Consider the following 18,525-nt stretch of genomic DNA (forward strand, 5'->3'; position numbering starts at 1 on the left):
ACCATGCCCAGCTAATTTTTGTATTTTTAGTAGAGACGGTGTTTCACCATGTTGGCCAACTTGGTCTCAATCTTCTGATCTCGTGATCTGCCTGCCTCGGTCTCTCAAAGTGTTGAGATTACAGGCGTGAGCCACCACACCTGGCCAAGACATGCTTTAAAAGTATGTTTGCAAATAGTAGACAATTTTAAAATGAAAAAAAAAATCACCTTTATTCTTTATAATTTACATGATTTCGTTTATAAAGCACCAACTTGGTTTTTTAAAAAGTAGACGTTGACCATTCCAAGAAAATATGATATAATGGACCATACACCAGTGGAGGAGCTCAACATTTATCTTCCAAAAATCTGCTTGTTTTTCCTTCCCACTTCTTATTCACAAAACACAAAACGTACTAGTGCTAAAACATTAAATTATTTTTCTCTTTTGAAGTCTAGAGTTATCATCCCAAAGCCCATGTGGTCATCAGTTGTCATAATGTTCCATGCCAATCTGGAATAAAATGTGGGGAATGGGCATTCCATTAAAAACGATTATTCACTTATAAAGCCTTACATTACGTATTTGACCATACAATTCCCCCTTTCTTCAACCAGAGTAGTATAAAAAAATAAATTATTAAAATTTTTAACTCCAAGAGAAATTCAACATTAATGATTTTTTTTAAAGAAAACAATGTAGGAGATAAAATTGAATATATTTATTTTGCAAATGTAATTTCCCATTAACAAAGAAATATATAGAGAATGTTTCATTTGCAGCTGCCTAACAGAGGGGTAATTGACTAGTAAATGCCTCATGCTCTTTTAAAATAGTCTTTCTAGGCCAGGAGCAGTGGCTCATGCCTGTAATTCCAGGGCTTTGGGAGGCCCAGAAGAGAGGATCACCTGAGGCCAGGCGTTCTGGGCATGGTGGCATGCACCTGTAGACCTAGCTACTCAGGGGGTTGTGGCAACAGGATCACCCAAGTTGGGGAGTTTGAGGCCATAGTCAGCTACAACTGTGCCACTGTGCTCCAGTCTGGGCAATGCAATGAGACCTTGTCTCTTAAAAAAAAAAAAAAAAAGCCTCTGCAGTACTGGCATAGTTACATTATCAACAAAAATGAATGCTTCTCAAAATCTGGCCAATGGAAATAATATTGTTTCATATTTTTTCATTATCCTATGAATAAAGATAGTTCACAAGCAGAAGTTTATTTCCAAAAAAAAATTCAGTGTCATTGATATGTACTGGAACCGCTACCAAAATATATCAGTTTTTAGATATAAGGACATCAAAGGCACTCCCATTCCCCATGACCCAAAGAAATTTAAACTTATCCAGATACAGATGATAATACATAAATATTTTTGTGAGAAAAACTTTTTGCTTTACAATGCTACTTATATGTCTAGATAAGTTAATGTCTATTCAAACTAAACACATCACACAGCACCTTTTCTTTTATATCTTGAAAAGCATATATGAGCAAGAGTGGAAGAGAAAATGGTTGATTAGAAAAGCCCACAGTCTTTCAGATTCTCTTTGATGATTATATCTGTAACTGCATCAAACACAAACTTGACATTTTGGGTATCAGTAGCACAGGTCATGTGGGAATAAATTTCCTTATCTTCTTTTTTTAAATTCAGGTCTAGAAACTGGTTCTTGATGTAGTTTCCTGCATCTTCAAATGTATTTGGCCCTTGTTAAACAAAATATTTTAAGAGGTAAAGATTAATCGCACGTTAAAAAGAATAGGCTATAAATAATATCAGTAAGTTTTAGGATTTTACTTTGATATACTAAGTATTGCAAAATCATAAAGGCAAGGGTCAATTGTGAGGGTGGTGGGAACTATGCTTACCCGGTTGGGAGCTCCCAGTGGCTACAAGGTAAACTCTGCATCAGAAAGCTCACAGTACAGTAGAAATGCCAAAATATTAATAAAAAATGAGTGAGTGTTACAAGCCTACATAAACATCAAATACCATGTGTGTATTTGTGGGTATGGGTGTGAATGTTTATACAAGCTAAAAGAGAAAAAGAATGGAAAAGCGAGATGACTGGGGTGCAGAGGAGGTGGTATTTGGGCTGGACGTTGAGAGGTAGCTGCAACAGAGAAAAGTAAGTGAAAGCAAATAGTGAAAGTGAGAATTATACCACTAGACTTGAGGGAAGGGAAGGGAAACAGATTGAGCTTTGAAGAATCAAGTTGGATAGAAATGAAAGATTTTTGTAGAGGAATTGTAGGAAATCAAGTAGAATAGATGCTATGGGCTAGATTATAGACTATGTTACTTGCAAAACAAAGGCGTTAGGATGAGACATAAAAGGCTATAGAGAGGTAGTCTTGACTGATGTGTTATAAGCACTCACACAATGAAGGCTCTGCTTGAGAAAGTTTAGTCCAATAGCAGGAAGCACAATGAATCAGTTGAGACAAGGCAGAAATATAATAAGTAGGCTAAAAAATACAGAACCACTGAAAATGATCTGTTGATGGCTTTATAACAGAATATGCTTTGTGGGTACTTGACACGGGATGGAGCAGTACCATAAAGATTTTCTAAAGAAATAAGTCTTTGTTTCCTACTTTATTGTTACTAGAAGCAAAACTCCATAAGGGACAAGTTTTAAAGCCATATAACCTGGCTAAAATCCGAAACACTGGCAGTACCAAATGCTGGTAAGGGTATGGACTTACAGGAGTTAATTGCTTGTGCAAAATGGTACCATCACTTTGCAAAGCAATTTGGCAGTTTCTTACAAAGCTAAAGATGGTCTTACCATACAATCTAGCAATCACACTTTTAGGCATTTACCTAGAAACTTATGTCTACACAGAAGCCTGCAAATGGATGTTTACAGCATGTTTTTCCATAATTGTCAAAAATTGGGAGCAACCAAGATGTCCTTCTGTAGCTGAAAGGATAAACTGTGGTTCATTTAAGGAATAGAATATTAATTTAGAAATTAAAAAAATTAGCTATCAATCCATAAAAAGACATGGAGGAAATTTAAAAATACATATTGCTAAGTGAAAGAAGACAGTAAGAAAATGCTACATGTCATATAATTTCAGTTATATTGCATTCTGGGAAAGGCAAAAACATAGAAACAGTAAAAAGATCAGTGGTTGCCAGGGGTGTGGGGAGGGAGGAGGCATGAATGGGGGACACAGGGGATTTTTAGGGCAGTGAAGCTGTTCTGTATAATACCGTAATGGTGTATACATGACCTGCATTTGTCAAAACACATAGAACTATGCGACATTAAGAGTGAACCCTAATTAAATGATGGACTTGGCAGGGTGCAGCAGTTCACACCTATAATCCCAGCTATGCCTGTAATCCTGAGGAGGGTGGATCACCTAAGGTCAGGAGTTCAAGATCAGCCTGACCAACATGGTGAAACCCCGTCTCTACTAAAAATATGAAAATCAGCTGGTTGTGGTGGCGCAGGCCTGTAATCCCAGCTATTCAGGAGGCTGAGACAGAATAGCTTGCACTTAGTAGGTCAAGGCTGCAGTGAGCCGAGGTTGTGCCACTGTACTCCAGCCTAGGCGACAAAATTAGACTCCTCAACAAAAAAAAAAAAAAAAAGGAAAGAAAGTACATGGGAACTCTTTGTACTTTCTGTTGAAACATAAACTAAAAACTGCTCTAAGATATAAATCCTATTATATATATAAAATATAAAACCTTTAATTATGAGTTTATATTTAATTAGTAATATTCAATATATGTGAATATTATTTGTTATATGCAAAATATATTTAGTCACACGATAAATGTGTGAATATATTATAGATATTTATAATTACAGAAAAAAGATACAAGCCCTGATTGTAGATTGCCCAACATAAGTATCTGTTTTGACAGAATGCCTTGCTCCTAGTAACATCTGGGTAACCTTACATACCTAAGTGGTGAAACTGGATTTGTATTTTTGTTTAAATCATAAATATTGCTGGGTGAAATGGCTCACACTTGTAATCCCAGCACTTTGGGAGGCCAAGGTGGCCAGATCACTTGAGGTCAGGAGTTCGAAACCAGCCTGGCAAACATAGTGAAACCCCACTGCAACTGAAAATACAAAAATTAACTGGGTGTAGTGCTATGTGCCAGTGGTTGCAGCTACTTGGGAGGAGACAGTAGAATCGTTTGAACCTGGGAGGCAAAGGCTGCAGCCTGGGCAACAGAGGGAGGCTCCATCTCAAAAAAGTAAAATAAATATTTTTTTCTTATGTAATTTTATTACCAACAGAGCATCCAACTATTTACAAAAAAAAAAAACAGAAAAATTTCTTTCTGAAAGAGAAACAGTCCTCCTGTGTGGAATGTCTCAATTACAATCTCTGACAGGATCAACACTAAAATCCAAGATCCAAGAAAACCAGAAAAAAATGAAGATGTCATTATTCATTCCCAAATTCATTCATGCTATGTCTCGAGAAAGAACTCAGACATTGAAGAGCCTTTAAGATCTACTATAGCATTAGAAGAGTTCAGTAGGAAATACATTAAAAATGCCCGTTTGGAATAAGATTTGCATTCCTGTTATAATTTTGAAGACAGTTCAGTTTGCAATGTCATTTGACACATTCTATGGAGTAGCAACCCTGGTCCATCTAACCCCTTCGGGTTTATTTCACAGGGCTTGGCTTTAATGTGGATAATGTAGAGAGGGTTCTTCTTTATTTGTCAGACTATTTTTCAGTTTGGATCTTAAACATGACTCAAAAATGATCATAAGCCTCATCCTTGTAAGTATTAAATGCCATGATCCAGATAGGAAATATATGTTTATACAGAAATTTATTACTATGGAACTAAAAGAAAAGAATCTTACCAGTGTATTCTGGAAAGCAGATACTAAGATGCACCTTGGTTACTTTTTCTTGAAAGATATCTTTTTTGTTGAGGAACAGGACAATGGAGGTTGTTGAAAAATACTTGTGATTACAGATACTGTTGAACAGGTGAAGGCTTTCATGCATTCTATTCTGTTAGGTATCAGAAATGAGAATGGGTAGGATTATTATCTGCAAAATGTGAATATTGGGCATCATGAACAAGGATCTAGAACTAACATCAATCTTTGGAAAACCCTCATGAGTTGGGCAATGTGATAGTGTTTCTGAAAAGCGCAAAGATTATTTTTAACCCTGGCTTTGTTTAGACTTACCACTTCTTCATCTTCCACGAGAACCATGTCATAGGCACTAAGCGCAGCACAGAATATGATGCACGTAACTCCTTCAAAGCAGTGAATCCACTTCTTTCTCTCAGATCTCTGTCCACCTACATCAAACATCCTTTAAGAAAGCATCAAATGGATAATAAATCTTATCAGTATCTTCCAAAATGTGCCTTGAGGTTAACATTTAGAGTTATAAATGGGTGATCCTGTATCTTCAAAAGGTATTCCTTTGACTTTTCTTGATTATAAAATAAAATTTGTTTGGTCAAATGCCTGTTCAAGGACTATAGAGAGAAAATATACTTTTAAAATTGTCCCCACGCAAACTAGAGTGAAATAATTTACACACTTTGAGAAACTAGGAAATGTAAGAGAGTTTAGAGTTTTAGTAAAACATTCATTAGCCATAGAAGATTTTGATCAAAATTTAGACCTATTCTTTTGAATGAAAAGAAACTGCAAGAGGATTGGAAGTTACTATAGTTCTGATGCTATGGTTCTTGCCTATTTTTTTTTTAGATTTTCCTACATTCATTTGTTTACTCAAACAGTTATTGTTTGCATTCTATGTACTAGACACTGCGCTAGGTCTACTGGCACAGAAGTGAAACGATATGGTCCCTATCTTCAAAGAACTTTCTGTCTTATACAGAAAAAACAAGTAAGTTAAAATAATATTATGTAAAAAAAATTCTAATATGCAGGGAAAATGTGAGCATACAGGAAGATTTACATCAGCCTGAGGGATCATGACACTTAGAAAATGTGTTTGAAAACTCAGCCTTTCTTCTACTTTTGTATTTTGGTAAAAGAGATCATTGTGGACAGAGGACTCAACTTTAAGAACTAGGAGTTAGGCGGCAAAAATTTAGGTTTATATCAAAGAAACTGCTTAATGTTTGCCGCCTCAGGGCTTTTGCACTGTCTCTTTCCTTTTCCTGTGATGAAGATTCTTTCTTCCTTACATGACTGCTTTTTTTCTGAACTCTGAAGTCAGCATCAATAAAAAAAGTCTCCTGGAGCATCCATGTAAATTGCACCTCTCTCTATACTCCATTTATCTTCTATAATGTCATTTTCTTTCCTTTATGGTAATCATCACAATCAATAATTCCAGGTCTAGTTATTTAGTTTTTATATGTGCAATATCTATCATCTCCCTAATACCATAACAGCCTCATGAGGTCAGGAACATTTTCTGTATTAGTAACTGCTGTATTCCTAGTTCCTGGCACCATGGCCAACGTATGACAGGCACACAAAAAATATTTGTTAAATAGATGAATAGATTCCATGTTAAGTGAGTAGAGAGGCAGGAAACACAGCAAACATGCTGTGTTCTCTCATGCCTTGGCAACTTACACATGTTTATAAAAAGCATGTAAGCAAGTAATTTATAGTTTTGGGAACATAAAGAGTAAGATAAAAACATTGAGCTATATGGCCTAACAAATATCCATTTATTCACTCATTCATCCTTTATTCCACAAATATTTACCAAGTACTTATTATATGCCAGGCACCAAGGATTCAGAAGAAGCTTTTAAACTGATGGTGGTGGTAGTGATTGGTGTGTGTGTTTAAAATAGACTTTAGATATCCATATAGAATATCTGTTATGTATTCAGATATCCTATATAGATACCTGAAAGAGACTTTAGATATCCATATAGGAATCTGATATGGATTCAGATATGCTATGTAGATACCTGGAAATAGACTTAATATGAAATATCTACATGAAAATAGACTTCAGATATCGATATAGGAAGTGTAGGGAGTGGGTTGTAATTTGAAATGAAGTGATCAGAAACTGTAGAAGATGACAGATTTGTAAAAACCTAAGGAGATGAAGGGTTGAGGCAACTGGATATCTGCAGCAAACAATATTGTAGGCACAGGTAACAGAGGAAACAGCAAGAGCAGAGGACTTCAGCTGTGAACTGCACATGATCAGCCAGCAGTGGATTTACTGGTCCATTCATGTTACATGAGAAATACAGATTTCATATTGCAGACAATAGAGGACTATGGGTGATTTTTAGATAGGGAATTGACATTTTTTGTCTGTCTGTTGTTGTGACAGATCACTTTGATCTGAGTCCAAAAGATAGACTTAATGAGGACGAGATTAGAAGCAAAGAAATAAATTATGGGGCCATCATAATAGTTTAAACCCAACGTATTAAGTACCAAAAAGCATCCAAGTTTTACAGACTTCAAGGGTAATAGTTTTACTTGGAGTAATAAATGTCAGCCGGTCTGCTTATTGAAAATAATCAAAAGTATAGTATATTATACCTCATATTTCACATATAAACCAAGTAAAGATATATAGAACTAATATTCCTCAAATAATGTACCAATGCAAAATCACTCCATTAAGCAGTAGATTAAAAGAGAAGATTCTCACAATATTGAAGATAATGGTTAAGAGTTCAGTAGTTAAAAAAAAAAAAAAAGAGTTCAGTAGTTAATGGTGTGAAAATTGAAATTTGGTGTTTATAAAGAATATTATGTGTGATACTAATTACCAAATTATAGTTTCAGTCTTGCAAAATAAATGGAGGAAGGGGACCAAATTTTGGCTTTAAGGTTATATTATGTGAAAATTAATCAGTACATTTAATTTTTAAAAAATTAAACAACATTCTCACGGAAAGAAGGATTATAAATATACATTCATACATTTAAATTGTTCAGCAACTGTTTTGTTGATCCATAAAAACAACCTTAGTTTTTTTCAGACTTCGTGAACTGGAGTTTTATCTATTTCTTTGATGAAATTACTTTTAAAGTATAAATTACATTTAAACTATAAAATGTGATGGAAATGGATATAGTTGAGATCACGACTTTCATGTTCTCCTTAGTTTTCCACATCACCAGTTGTAATGGATTAATCTTAATTTAACACACCTAATAAGAGTTTACTATTTGCTGGGCATATAAGCACCTTACAGTGATTAACTCATTTAAACCTCTTCAGGAACCAACAAGGTAGGTACATTTAGCATTCTTATTTTTTCAGATGAGCCCTTAAGCAAATTGGCTGAGACTTATTATTTCAACTAATATTTGTTGAGGCTGCTATGTACCTGGCCCCATGATAGGTTCCATAGGTTCCATGGGTATGATAGTTATGCCCTGAAAGTTGTTAACTTGCTAAGTATAAGTCTTTTACTTACAACAGGTGCACAACTAGCGCTGGCGCCTGCAGTTAGCTTTCAAACCCTCACTGGTGGACTGAAATTATCTTCCCTGTGGAGTTTATCCGTCTCCTCCGAGGCCAGGCAGTACTTTTATGTTGTCAAACAGGTCACTGAGCAAAAGTTTTAATCTCCCTTCTTCTGGGAGGTTTTGTTCTTTTCTTTTGATGAAGATAATCCTCTATCACCTTTCAGATGTACATATATGCTCCATGTGGTCATATATGAGTATATTGTGGATCATTTGTTGGCAAAGAAACGTGATGCTGTGATTGAAGAATGATGCTTAACTTGTGGATTTTGGCCACCTGAAGGTGGAGTGTACGCTACTAGGTTTAAACTCCTGGTGGACTTTTCACACTGAAACCACCCTTCTTAACCCCACCCACTGGATTTTTCATTAGTCAGGATTTCTGTAGTCCTAATTTCTTTCACTCTTAATCCCCACCTCAGGGGAAAAATCCCCTTTCCGCTGCTTAACGGAAAGCCAGTCATGGAGCCAGGACAAAGGCTAATGGAATGTTTGTGCTAACGCAGCCCAATGTGCAATTGCCACGGCAGTGACGGCAGTGCTGTAGGAATCCAACTGCGGGATACCTCAGGTAAGCCTTCTCCACTCAGCAGAACTTGCGTTAGTCCTGTCAACCTTTGTAATTTCTTTTTCTCTGCTTTTATGCCAAATTATGCCATTTTCTTTCTGATTGATATTTTATTCTTTTAGCCACATTTTCAATTCCATTATATATTCAGTTAGATTCTATTCACATCTTAAAAGTCTGGGACACTCATCTTTTTAAGGTGACTCCGCAATTGCTCAGATTTCCTGCATAGTGACCAAGTATTTTACCTCAGAGAAAACCGTCTTATTTCTCTCATGTTAATAGTTTCATTTTTTGTTTTTGGTGTGTGTGTGGTTAATGATAAAAATAATAACAGGAATTGTTAAGATATGGGAATTCTAACTTGTGGGTTCTATGGGGGACATAAACTCCCCAGGACGAGGGGAAAAAAGGAACCTTGTATACTTCCTACATATTTATTTTCTACAACATAATGTTCTCAAATGGGTTTTTCCCAAATCTGAAACATCTGAAGAATCTCTGAGATGAATATCAGAGTAACAGCAAACTCACTGGCTATGTCTTAACTTTCTCTGCTGATTCAGCTTCTTTGCAGCCTACTAACAATGTGTTAACAGGTGTAAGAGATAGCTATTCTCCTCTTCTGATAAATACGTACAACTGTGATAAATGACAATTATGGGAGTAATACTTTACAGTTTAATAAAAGTCATGTTGGAATTGTGTGCTTTCCTTGAAAAATGAATTTAAATCCATGGTTCTATTTGTTCCTCATAACGATTCTTTGAAGGGAAAATAGTATTAACCCATTTCTTTACCAAAGTGAAGAAACTGGCCTTTGAGAAGCTAAGGTGGTTTGTTCCTAAACTTACAGCTAGTAAATGATAGAACTTATGTAATGTGATCCTTAGTCCTGTGCTCTTTCAGCATATCATGCAGCTTCTAATAAACATAAAGTTTTAATTGGTTTAGCTTTCTCCCAAGGAAGAGAGGACAAAGATTGCTCAGTCTTAGCATTCTGTTTATATCAATAAAATGGATTCTGAAAGTCTATCTTAGGTTGAATGCTTATAATCTTCTCATTTTATGACTCATTTGATAAACAATATGTGTGTGTGTGTGTGTGTGTGTGTGTGTGTGTGTGTGTGTGTGTGTGTGTGTGTGAAGATTGACGTAGGAGCCATAGGTCCAGGGAGCATTGAACATTTCTCTAATGCCATCTGCTATGATTGAACTGAAATGCTCATTAGCAAATCAGACCAATAGTCAGAGTTTTGTTTCTGTATTGATTCTCTTGGAAACTATTTTAGCTCTAAGAATAAGTTACATCTGTTTTGCTAATATTGTAGTCATTTACTTTTCATGCATCTCTTTTCAGTTTTAGCTTTTCCCCTAAATTTTAATTTAGTCCTTATTTTATGGAGTTGTAAAGTATTACTACCCATGAAAACAATGTGGAGATCCCCAAAGTGAAGTAATTGCTTTTATTTGGGGCTGAAGAAATATTCTCCCTTATACATAAAAATCAAAACAAAACAAATAGCTTTATTGTGACCATTCTGTGAGAGGCAAAATTAAAATCAGTGAAAACATGTATATTTGCTGCCTGGAGTTTTGAATTGGTCAAATATAATAGATTATTAATGAGGGAAATGGACATGCTTGAATACTCTTAATTCCCCAAAGAGTTAAAGTAACTGGAGCCTTACTGATGTTACAAGGAACTTACAGGCCTCATTTGGGATTTTGTGTGGGTTTTCTTGGTCTTGTTTAGTGTTTTTAAGGAGGGATAATATGTATTTTGTTGTTAAGTCTGACATTTGTTGGAATTCTTAGTTAAAAAAAATTTAAATAACTAAAATTTATGATGTAACTAAAAATTGACAGGCCAGCCTTTTTTTTGAATGGAGTCATGCTCTGTCACCCAGGCTAAAGCAGTGGCACGATCTTGGCTTATTGCAACCTCTGCCTCCTGGGTTCAAGTTAGTCTCCTGCCTCAGCCTCCTGAGTAGCTGGGATTTCAGGCACCCACACCACGCCCTGCTAATTTTTGTATTTTTAGTAGAGACAGGGTTTCAGTATCTTGGCCAAATAGTCTTGAACTCCTGACCTCGCAATCCACCCGCCTCAGAGTCCCAAAGTACAGGGATTACAGGCCTGAGCCCGGCGCCCGGTCTTAGGCCAGGCTTTTAAGTGACAGCTGAACACTGATTATTAGTTAAATTGTCCAAGGCATTAATATAGGGCACACCACCAGAGTTTTATGGCTTTATATTAAACAGTTGAGCAAAGTAAACCATTGTGTTTTATAGTTCTAGTAAGTAGTTGGCAAAGCTTTGAGCTTTATGGTTTATGTTAAACAGTTGGCTAATAGTGGATCACATGAGATTATTCACATTTCATATCAGAATAGATTATTATAAAATAATATTCCTCTTATAATTCTTGTAAAATTATTATATAATCTAGGGTAGCTAAAAATCAACAAGGCTGCTGCAGCTAATTTATTTGTTAGATGTCTTTGCTTATCCTTTAAGCCTGTACTTATCTCTGAAAAATCAGTTTCTGACATTCTCTACTATGTATTTGATTACACAAAAATAAAATCCAATCTGAGTAGGAATTTAAAAATATTCTAGTGAATGGGATTTATTCAACATGTTAGTATCTATCACAGTTGTTAGAATTTCTCATGATGGCTACATAGGAGACCAGGTGGCTTTGTGTCTTTACTACACAGCCATAGAAAATGGTGTCACCAATCGTTCCCTTGTGTCTGGTCCTAAAGATAGAGAAGGGTAGATACTTGCAGACAGGAAGGATATGCACAGACGTCTTACTAAATCTCTTAAATCCTCAGGATTAAAAAGGAGACTCAAAAGGATTTATAGCTATAAGGAAGCCAGGGTCTCCAAATCATTGGAATCATAATACCACTATATACTTTCTACTGAATGTATGCATTTGAAACTCCAGATGCCCACTAGATAACTCTCTGATTATTTAATAATGTAATTCATAAAGCCATTAAAATAAATTCTGTCACTAGAATCAATTAGACAATTGTATTTTATAACTTATTATTTTGGTAATACTAATCATAGACATGCCTGAAACAAATACATAGTATACTTGGGTTATTGCTTTATGAGATCTTATAGAGAGACTAGCAAAGCTAAATTGAGATGTAGCTGCTGGTTGGATAACCAGAGTCATTCCTAATCTGAGATGATGCATATACCACACAAATAACCACAATGTATATAATTCAACGTCATATCTCAGGAAAACTATAGTTTCTTTTATATCATAGGTCTGCTCAAACATTCTATAAACAGTTATGGCCATTTATGAACTCTAAAGCTCTGTGTTGTAGTAGTTGCTAACCTTTTTTCCTTAGCTCCCATATAGTTTTAAGTTCTTTGAATTCTGTTTGCCATCATGGAAAAATTAGGGAGGAAGTTTTCTTTTTTCTCTATATTTGTTTGCTAAATCCCTGTAAATCTATTTGTAAGTTATTTGTTCTGAGGAATTATTCTGTTACAATAGAAGGGCTCACATTTGCACTGTATTTTTTTCACTTACATAGTACTTTAATGCCTATAAAGATAATTTATCAGTTTGACCGTTGCAGTTCTGGTTTGATAAGAACTCTACAGTAATTTCCATTGAATTACATGATACACAATAATGATACAGTACATTGGCAGAAATAATTTTTCATTTTGGTGTTTCTATTTAAAATTCTAGAGTTCTCTAATTTAAAATGTAAATTGAGCCCTTGGTTTTAAATAGTCATAGGATGACTTATGCAATGTGAATACAAATCAAAGCTAATGTAATATATTTTAATACCTGGGCACCTGCTGAAATAAAGTTGGAAGGTACATTATTTTTATACTTCCTATTTTGAAATACTACAGAATTGCGTACTTACTCCAAAACCCTGTGCACTTTTGGCCTATCCTATTTAGCACATGAAAGAAAAGCTATTTAACAGTGAGAAGTTATTAAAGGATTAATATATCTTAATTGATCACCCTCCTATAAGACTTAAGATAGTGCCTCACAAAATCAACCACGAAACTACAAAAGGATGGAGGAAAATTTAAAACTGCATTTAAATGATTTTAAATTGCTCTTCAAGAAAAATATATTTTAAACTATTTTTTAACAAAATTTAAATATTTTCCAAATTTTATTGTTTAAATAGACTTGTTTTTAGAAAAATTCCTTCTATTGGAGTAAGGAGGTACTGTGTCTTCCATTCTCTTCCTCATTGAAAATGCCTTTAATAACATTGTCTTGAGTCAGAGGAAAAGCAAAGGCTCTTACGAAAACAAAAAAGCTTGAAACCTGTTTTGGTATACAGCAAGAACGTGGTAGTTACACAGTAAAGAGAATGTTCTTTTCTTTTTTCAAGACGGAGTCTTGCTCTGTCACCTAGGCTGGAGTGCAGTGGCGCAAACTTGGCTCACTACAACCTCTGCCTTTTGGGTTCAAGTGATTCTCCTGCCTCAGCCCCCTGTGTAACTGGGATTACTGGGGCATGCCACCATGCCTGGCTAATTTTTGTATTTTTAGTAGAGATGGGGTTTCACCATGCTGACCAGGCTGGTCTGAACTCCTGACTTCAAGTGACCCACCCTCCTTGGCCTCTCAAAGTGCTGGGATTACAGGTGTGAGCTACAGTGCCAGGCCAAGAGAATGTTATATCAAAATAATTTCTAGCTGGGCTTCACAATCCAATTCACAAACCCCTTATATTTTAGCATTGATACTGTAATAGAGAACTAGCAAAACTTTCCTCATTGCTTCATAAGGATCAACAATATGTGAAGGCAGGATAGATCACCTTCTTATATGACTTAAGTAGTGCTTCACAAAATCAACCACAAAACTACAAAGGGACAGAGGAAAATGCCTATGTACCGAAGGGGGTCTGGAGGCCTAATCTGGAGTCCTATTGTAAGAAAAACGTATTTTAAAATTAATATTTTATTTTAAAAATTAAGGCAAATGTTATATTCTACTCTGTGATGGTTAATACCGAGTGTCAACTAGATTGGATTGAAGGATACAAAGTATTGTTCCTGGGTGTGTCTGTGAGGGTGTCCCCAAAGGAGATAAACATTTGAGTCAGTGGACTGGGAAAGGCAGCCCCACCCTGAGTTTGGGTGGGCATGATCTAATCAGCTGCAAGCACAGCTAGAATATAAGCAAGCAGAAAAATGTAAAATGAGAAACTGGCCTAGCCTCCCAGCCTACATCTTTCTATCTCTGGGTGGGCGGCTAAGGTGATGGCAGTGCCAGCTGAGGGGCGCTGAGGCAGGAGAAAGATGTAGGCTGGGAGCCTAGGCCAGTTTCTCTTTGCTGCTTGCTTATGTTCTAGCTGTGCTGGCAGCTGATTAGATCACACCCACCCAGATTAAGGGTGGGTCTGCCTTTCTCAGCCCACTGACTCAAATGTTAATCTCCTTTTGCTTACGTCCTCACAGACACACCTAGGATCAGTACTTTGTATCCTTCAGGCCAATTAAGTTGATAGTATTAACCATTACATACTCATAATTTAAGTTTCAAAGCTTTACGATTGTTTATACTACTTGGTTCAGAGTGAAATAGATGGTCCATAAAATGACCATGATTTTCTGAGGGTTTGTGCGTTTATTGGCAGTTGTCTTGTACCCTGGTTTTAAAAGCACTGACTTATAAGGGACCACAGGATCCTCCCACTTAAAGGTATTTCCCCAAAAGGCTGTCTTTAACCCTCCGGCCTTCTCTCTGAAAGGGATTATAAATGACCAACAACATAAAAAAAAAAAACATACGCTCTACAGAAAAAAAATGGTTTTCATCCCAATTTATCTAACAACCCTTAGTGCCATACAGTGTAAGGAGTGTGGTCTTTGAAGACAGAAAGATATGCACTTTAATTCCATCCCCAGCGCATCTGTGAAAGACCGTGGGGGAAAGCTTTCATCTCAGTTTCTGAGGCTATCCAGTTAGCTTCAGGATAACCAAGATTGCTTATCCTGAGTATGGATAGCGATACTCAGCTCATGATGCTGCTGTGCAAGTGTAAAGACTGTGTATGCAGAGTGCCTGGCAGAGTGCATTTACTCATTCAGCCAAAATTACCTGCTTTCTTACTCTGCTAGCCACTGTGATAAGCACTGACGTGGGGCTATAAACAGACATGGCCCCTGGCCTCCAGGAGCTCAGGGGCATATGAGATAGAAACAGAAACAAAAAGAGCATACTAATAAAGAAGAAAGGCAATCTCATGTATTAGTAATTAAGCAGTGTGATGCATCAATGTTGTAGTGGAGATGGATCACCCTGGCTTGGCTAATGAGGGCTATTTATTTGCATTTCTCCTCAACTCTGCATTTAGTGATGTCTCCTTTGTTGACTGAAATTGGCTGTAGTGGGGTTATCTGCACCAGAAAAATCATCCAGGGCTGCAAGTCAGCCAGCCCTCCATTGCCTTACTGCCCTAGAAAGTATGCTGTTAAACATTTACCAGCATGCTGCAGGGTGTATGTGACAGGGATAAGCCTGGATGGTACATAGATAAGACGGTTGCGCCTCCATGAGGAGACACATTTGGTATGAGAACTTAGTGATAAGAGGAGAAGTTTCTTGCAGATTCAGGGGCAGAGCACTTTAGGCAAATAAACTAGCAAATGCAAAGACATGAAATGTTAAAGAACTGATATATAAACAATAATTTTTGAGAGTCATAATTTTTGAGACAATACCAAATTGGTTGGTGTTGTAGGGAGTGACTGGGGTCTTGAGCTTTTAGGTATTCAACAGGTAACATTAATTGTCAAAACTGGCTTTTGGTCCAGACAATCTAGGACCCAGAGAGTTCTACTTGCTTATGTAAGGTAAGCTACATCAAATTATAACTCTCTGCTTAGGACTTTACATCATCTAATCTTTACAACAAACTTATTAGGCAAGTAAAGAAAAGGTTACCTGTGTTTCTTAACTCCTACTGCTAATTATTAGATAGCCTGGAATTGGAACTTTGGTCTGGGCAGCCTCAAGGCCCACATTCAGTTCTAGTCTGTTTCAGTGAGACATTTCAAGAAGAGAAAGGAGAGTCGGACAGAAAAGGGACAGTGCCTAAAATGCTTTCACTGGGGTGGGAGGGGCAGAGGAGGAGAAACAGCTGGACTCAGGGTCCCAAAGGAAAACCCAGAAACTGGATCAAAGATGAGGAGTCTGAAGAAAGAAGTTGCCAAAAAGAACTATACAATAGTGAAACCAGGACTGATGACAAACTTCTCCTACATTTGCCAAGAGAGGATGTTGATCCCAATCTGTACAGTCCCTTTACCCTGGTTTAATCTTTGGCTCACCGTTCAGAAAATTAACTATTTGTGGGCCTAAAATTTAGGTGAGAATTTTGAAGAGTTTTTTTTTTCATATTAGTTGAAAATATATTTTGAGTTAGATATAATACATACTTTCAAAAGTTTGAGGCTTTTATCTCACCAAAATAAATTTATGATATAAATTACCATTTTCTTTTCTTTTTTTTTTTTTTTTGAGACAGAGTCTTGCTCTGTCGCCAGGCAACAGGCTGGAGTACAGTGGCTCTGTCTCGGCTCACTGCAACCTCCAACTTCTGGGTTAAAGCAATTCTCCTGCCTTAGCCTCTCTAATAGCTGGGACTACAGGTGCATGCCACCACACCCAGCTGATTTTTATATTTTTTAGTAGAGACGGGGTTTTACCATGTTGGCCAAGATGGTCTCAATCTCTTGATCCGCCCGCCTCGGCCACCCAAAGTGCTGGGATTATAGGCGTGAGGCACCGAACCCGGCCGATTAATTACCATTTTCTTACCTTTTTCTCACAAGTGGATATGAATAATTCATGCCACTTTATCTCCAGTTTTTTATTCTTTAAGATTATCCTCATTATTGGACGAATGAATAATTTTCTTAGTTATATTTTTATTTTTTTTATTACTAAACAACACAGCTAGAACCTGCTATTAATGTTTAATATTCCATATTGTCCACAATCCATACAAAAAGTATTTAAATATTAAGGGATATTTTATAACATTATAGTATGGGTTTCCATTTTTTTTGTACAGTAAATGAGTGATTTTGCAGTAGAATTTCTAGGAAGCTCTTGATAATGTAACAGCAATGAAAATAATGATTTGCTTTCATACTCAAAACATGGCTATAAAATATGCTTTGTTGTTGCAGTAAATAGTATCATATTCAAATAATTCTCTTAATAATTTGCATTTTTTTAAATTAGGAAAACAGATGTAACAGGAATATTTCAAGCAAATAGGAAAATAGAAAGGCAAAGGAAATAGGATTCCTGGCACCCATTTCTTGTATATTATTTAAATATATTTTCTTCTTCTTTTTTTTTTTTTCTGCAAAGTACAGTGACAGATTTAAAAATGAAGAAAGTAAAATCTAACCCCACCTGCTCAAGCCATAAGCATTTTAGCCTGGAAGGAGGGATGAGGCTCAAGATGAGAGGTGGGGTGAGAGGCTATAGGAGGGCGGTAAAGGACAGTGGTTCTGAAGGTAAACAAGAGCTAGCGAGTACATCCAAGGATTATTGAAACTGAACATGGGCTAGAGCTTTTCTCCACGAGGCAATAGTGAGGCTGATGCATACTTCTGTCCACAGTTAGAAAATACATTTGATCATACCTGAAGTGCAAGTCTTTAAAGGAGAATTGAGTTTCAATGATTCCAGTGGTTTTCACTCGAGAATGAAGAACATCTTGTTCATTTGGCACATACCCAGATGCTGTTATTCTATCCAAATCATTAAGGTAGCTAACAAAGACAAAACAAAATTATATATGTGTATATAATGTGTGTGTGTGTGTGTGTGTGTGTGTGTGTGTGTGTGTGTGTGTGTAAACTTTGCATTTGAAGAGACCAGGATTCAGTACAAATGAATTTTTAGTGTAGGTTTACTAAAAATGATAAATTCTAGACTGGTGCTTTCCAAACTCTGCTCATCAGAATTAAAAGTTGGGTTGCCAGCCGTGGTGGCTTACGCCTGTAATCCAAGCACTTTGGAGGCCAAGGTGCCTGGATCACCTGAGGTCGGGAGTTCAGGACCAGCCTGACCAACATGGTGAAACCCTGTCTTAAAAACAAAACAAACAAAACAAAAGTTGGGTAGCTGGAATGCTCCAGAACTGCAGAGGGCTGAATGCGACACACAGCTGAACCCCCAGTGTCCTCCCCTAAAGGCACCTAAATCAACACTGGCTTCAACTGTATTTTATGAGGTTTATGTGATACATTTGCCTGCATATGGATAGGAGTATGAAATAAAATTTCTTTGTAGGGCCTGGATCATTACAAAACTAAAAGCTGCCTTACAGTGCTAGTTGCTAGATTATCCTCAAAATTCTATAGTTTGAATTTAGGCATTTGGGTTTTATGAGAGTGATTGGTTTTAATGTCCTTATTTGAAGGTTGCTTGTTATTTTTGCATGCATTTGCCTCATCAGGACTCAGCCATTTCCATTAAATGCT

General features: G+C 36.5%; 1 protein-coding gene across 1 annotated transcript in view; it reads right to left on the reverse strand.

Annotated features, from left to right (window-relative positions):
- Positions 1-982: 982 nt before the first annotated feature.
- GNAT3 (G protein subunit alpha transducin 3) overlaps positions 983-18,525 on the reverse strand; it is a 58,844-nt gene continuing 41,301 nt past the window's right edge. The window contains exons 5-8 of the mRNA XM_032276431.1: positions 17,683-17,811; positions 5,176-5,305; positions 4,840-4,993; positions 983-1,690 (exon numbers count right to left, since the gene is read on the reverse strand). Of these exons, the coding sequence (XP_032132322.1) occupies positions 1,500-1,690; positions 4,840-4,993; positions 5,176-5,305; positions 17,683-17,811 (604 nt within the window). The 3' untranslated portion in view covers positions 983-1,499. The remainder of the gene's footprint in view (positions 1,691-4,839; positions 4,994-5,175; positions 5,306-17,682; positions 17,812-18,525) is intronic.

This window comes from Sapajus apella, unplaced genomic scaffold (genome assembly GCF_009761245.1).
Source record: "Sapajus apella isolate SASKATOON/1434 unplaced genomic scaffold, GSC_monkey_1.0 scaffold7, whole genome shotgun sequence".
In the NCBI taxonomy this organism is placed as follows: domain Eukaryota; kingdom Metazoa; phylum Chordata; class Mammalia; order Primates; family Cebidae; genus Sapajus; species Sapajus apella.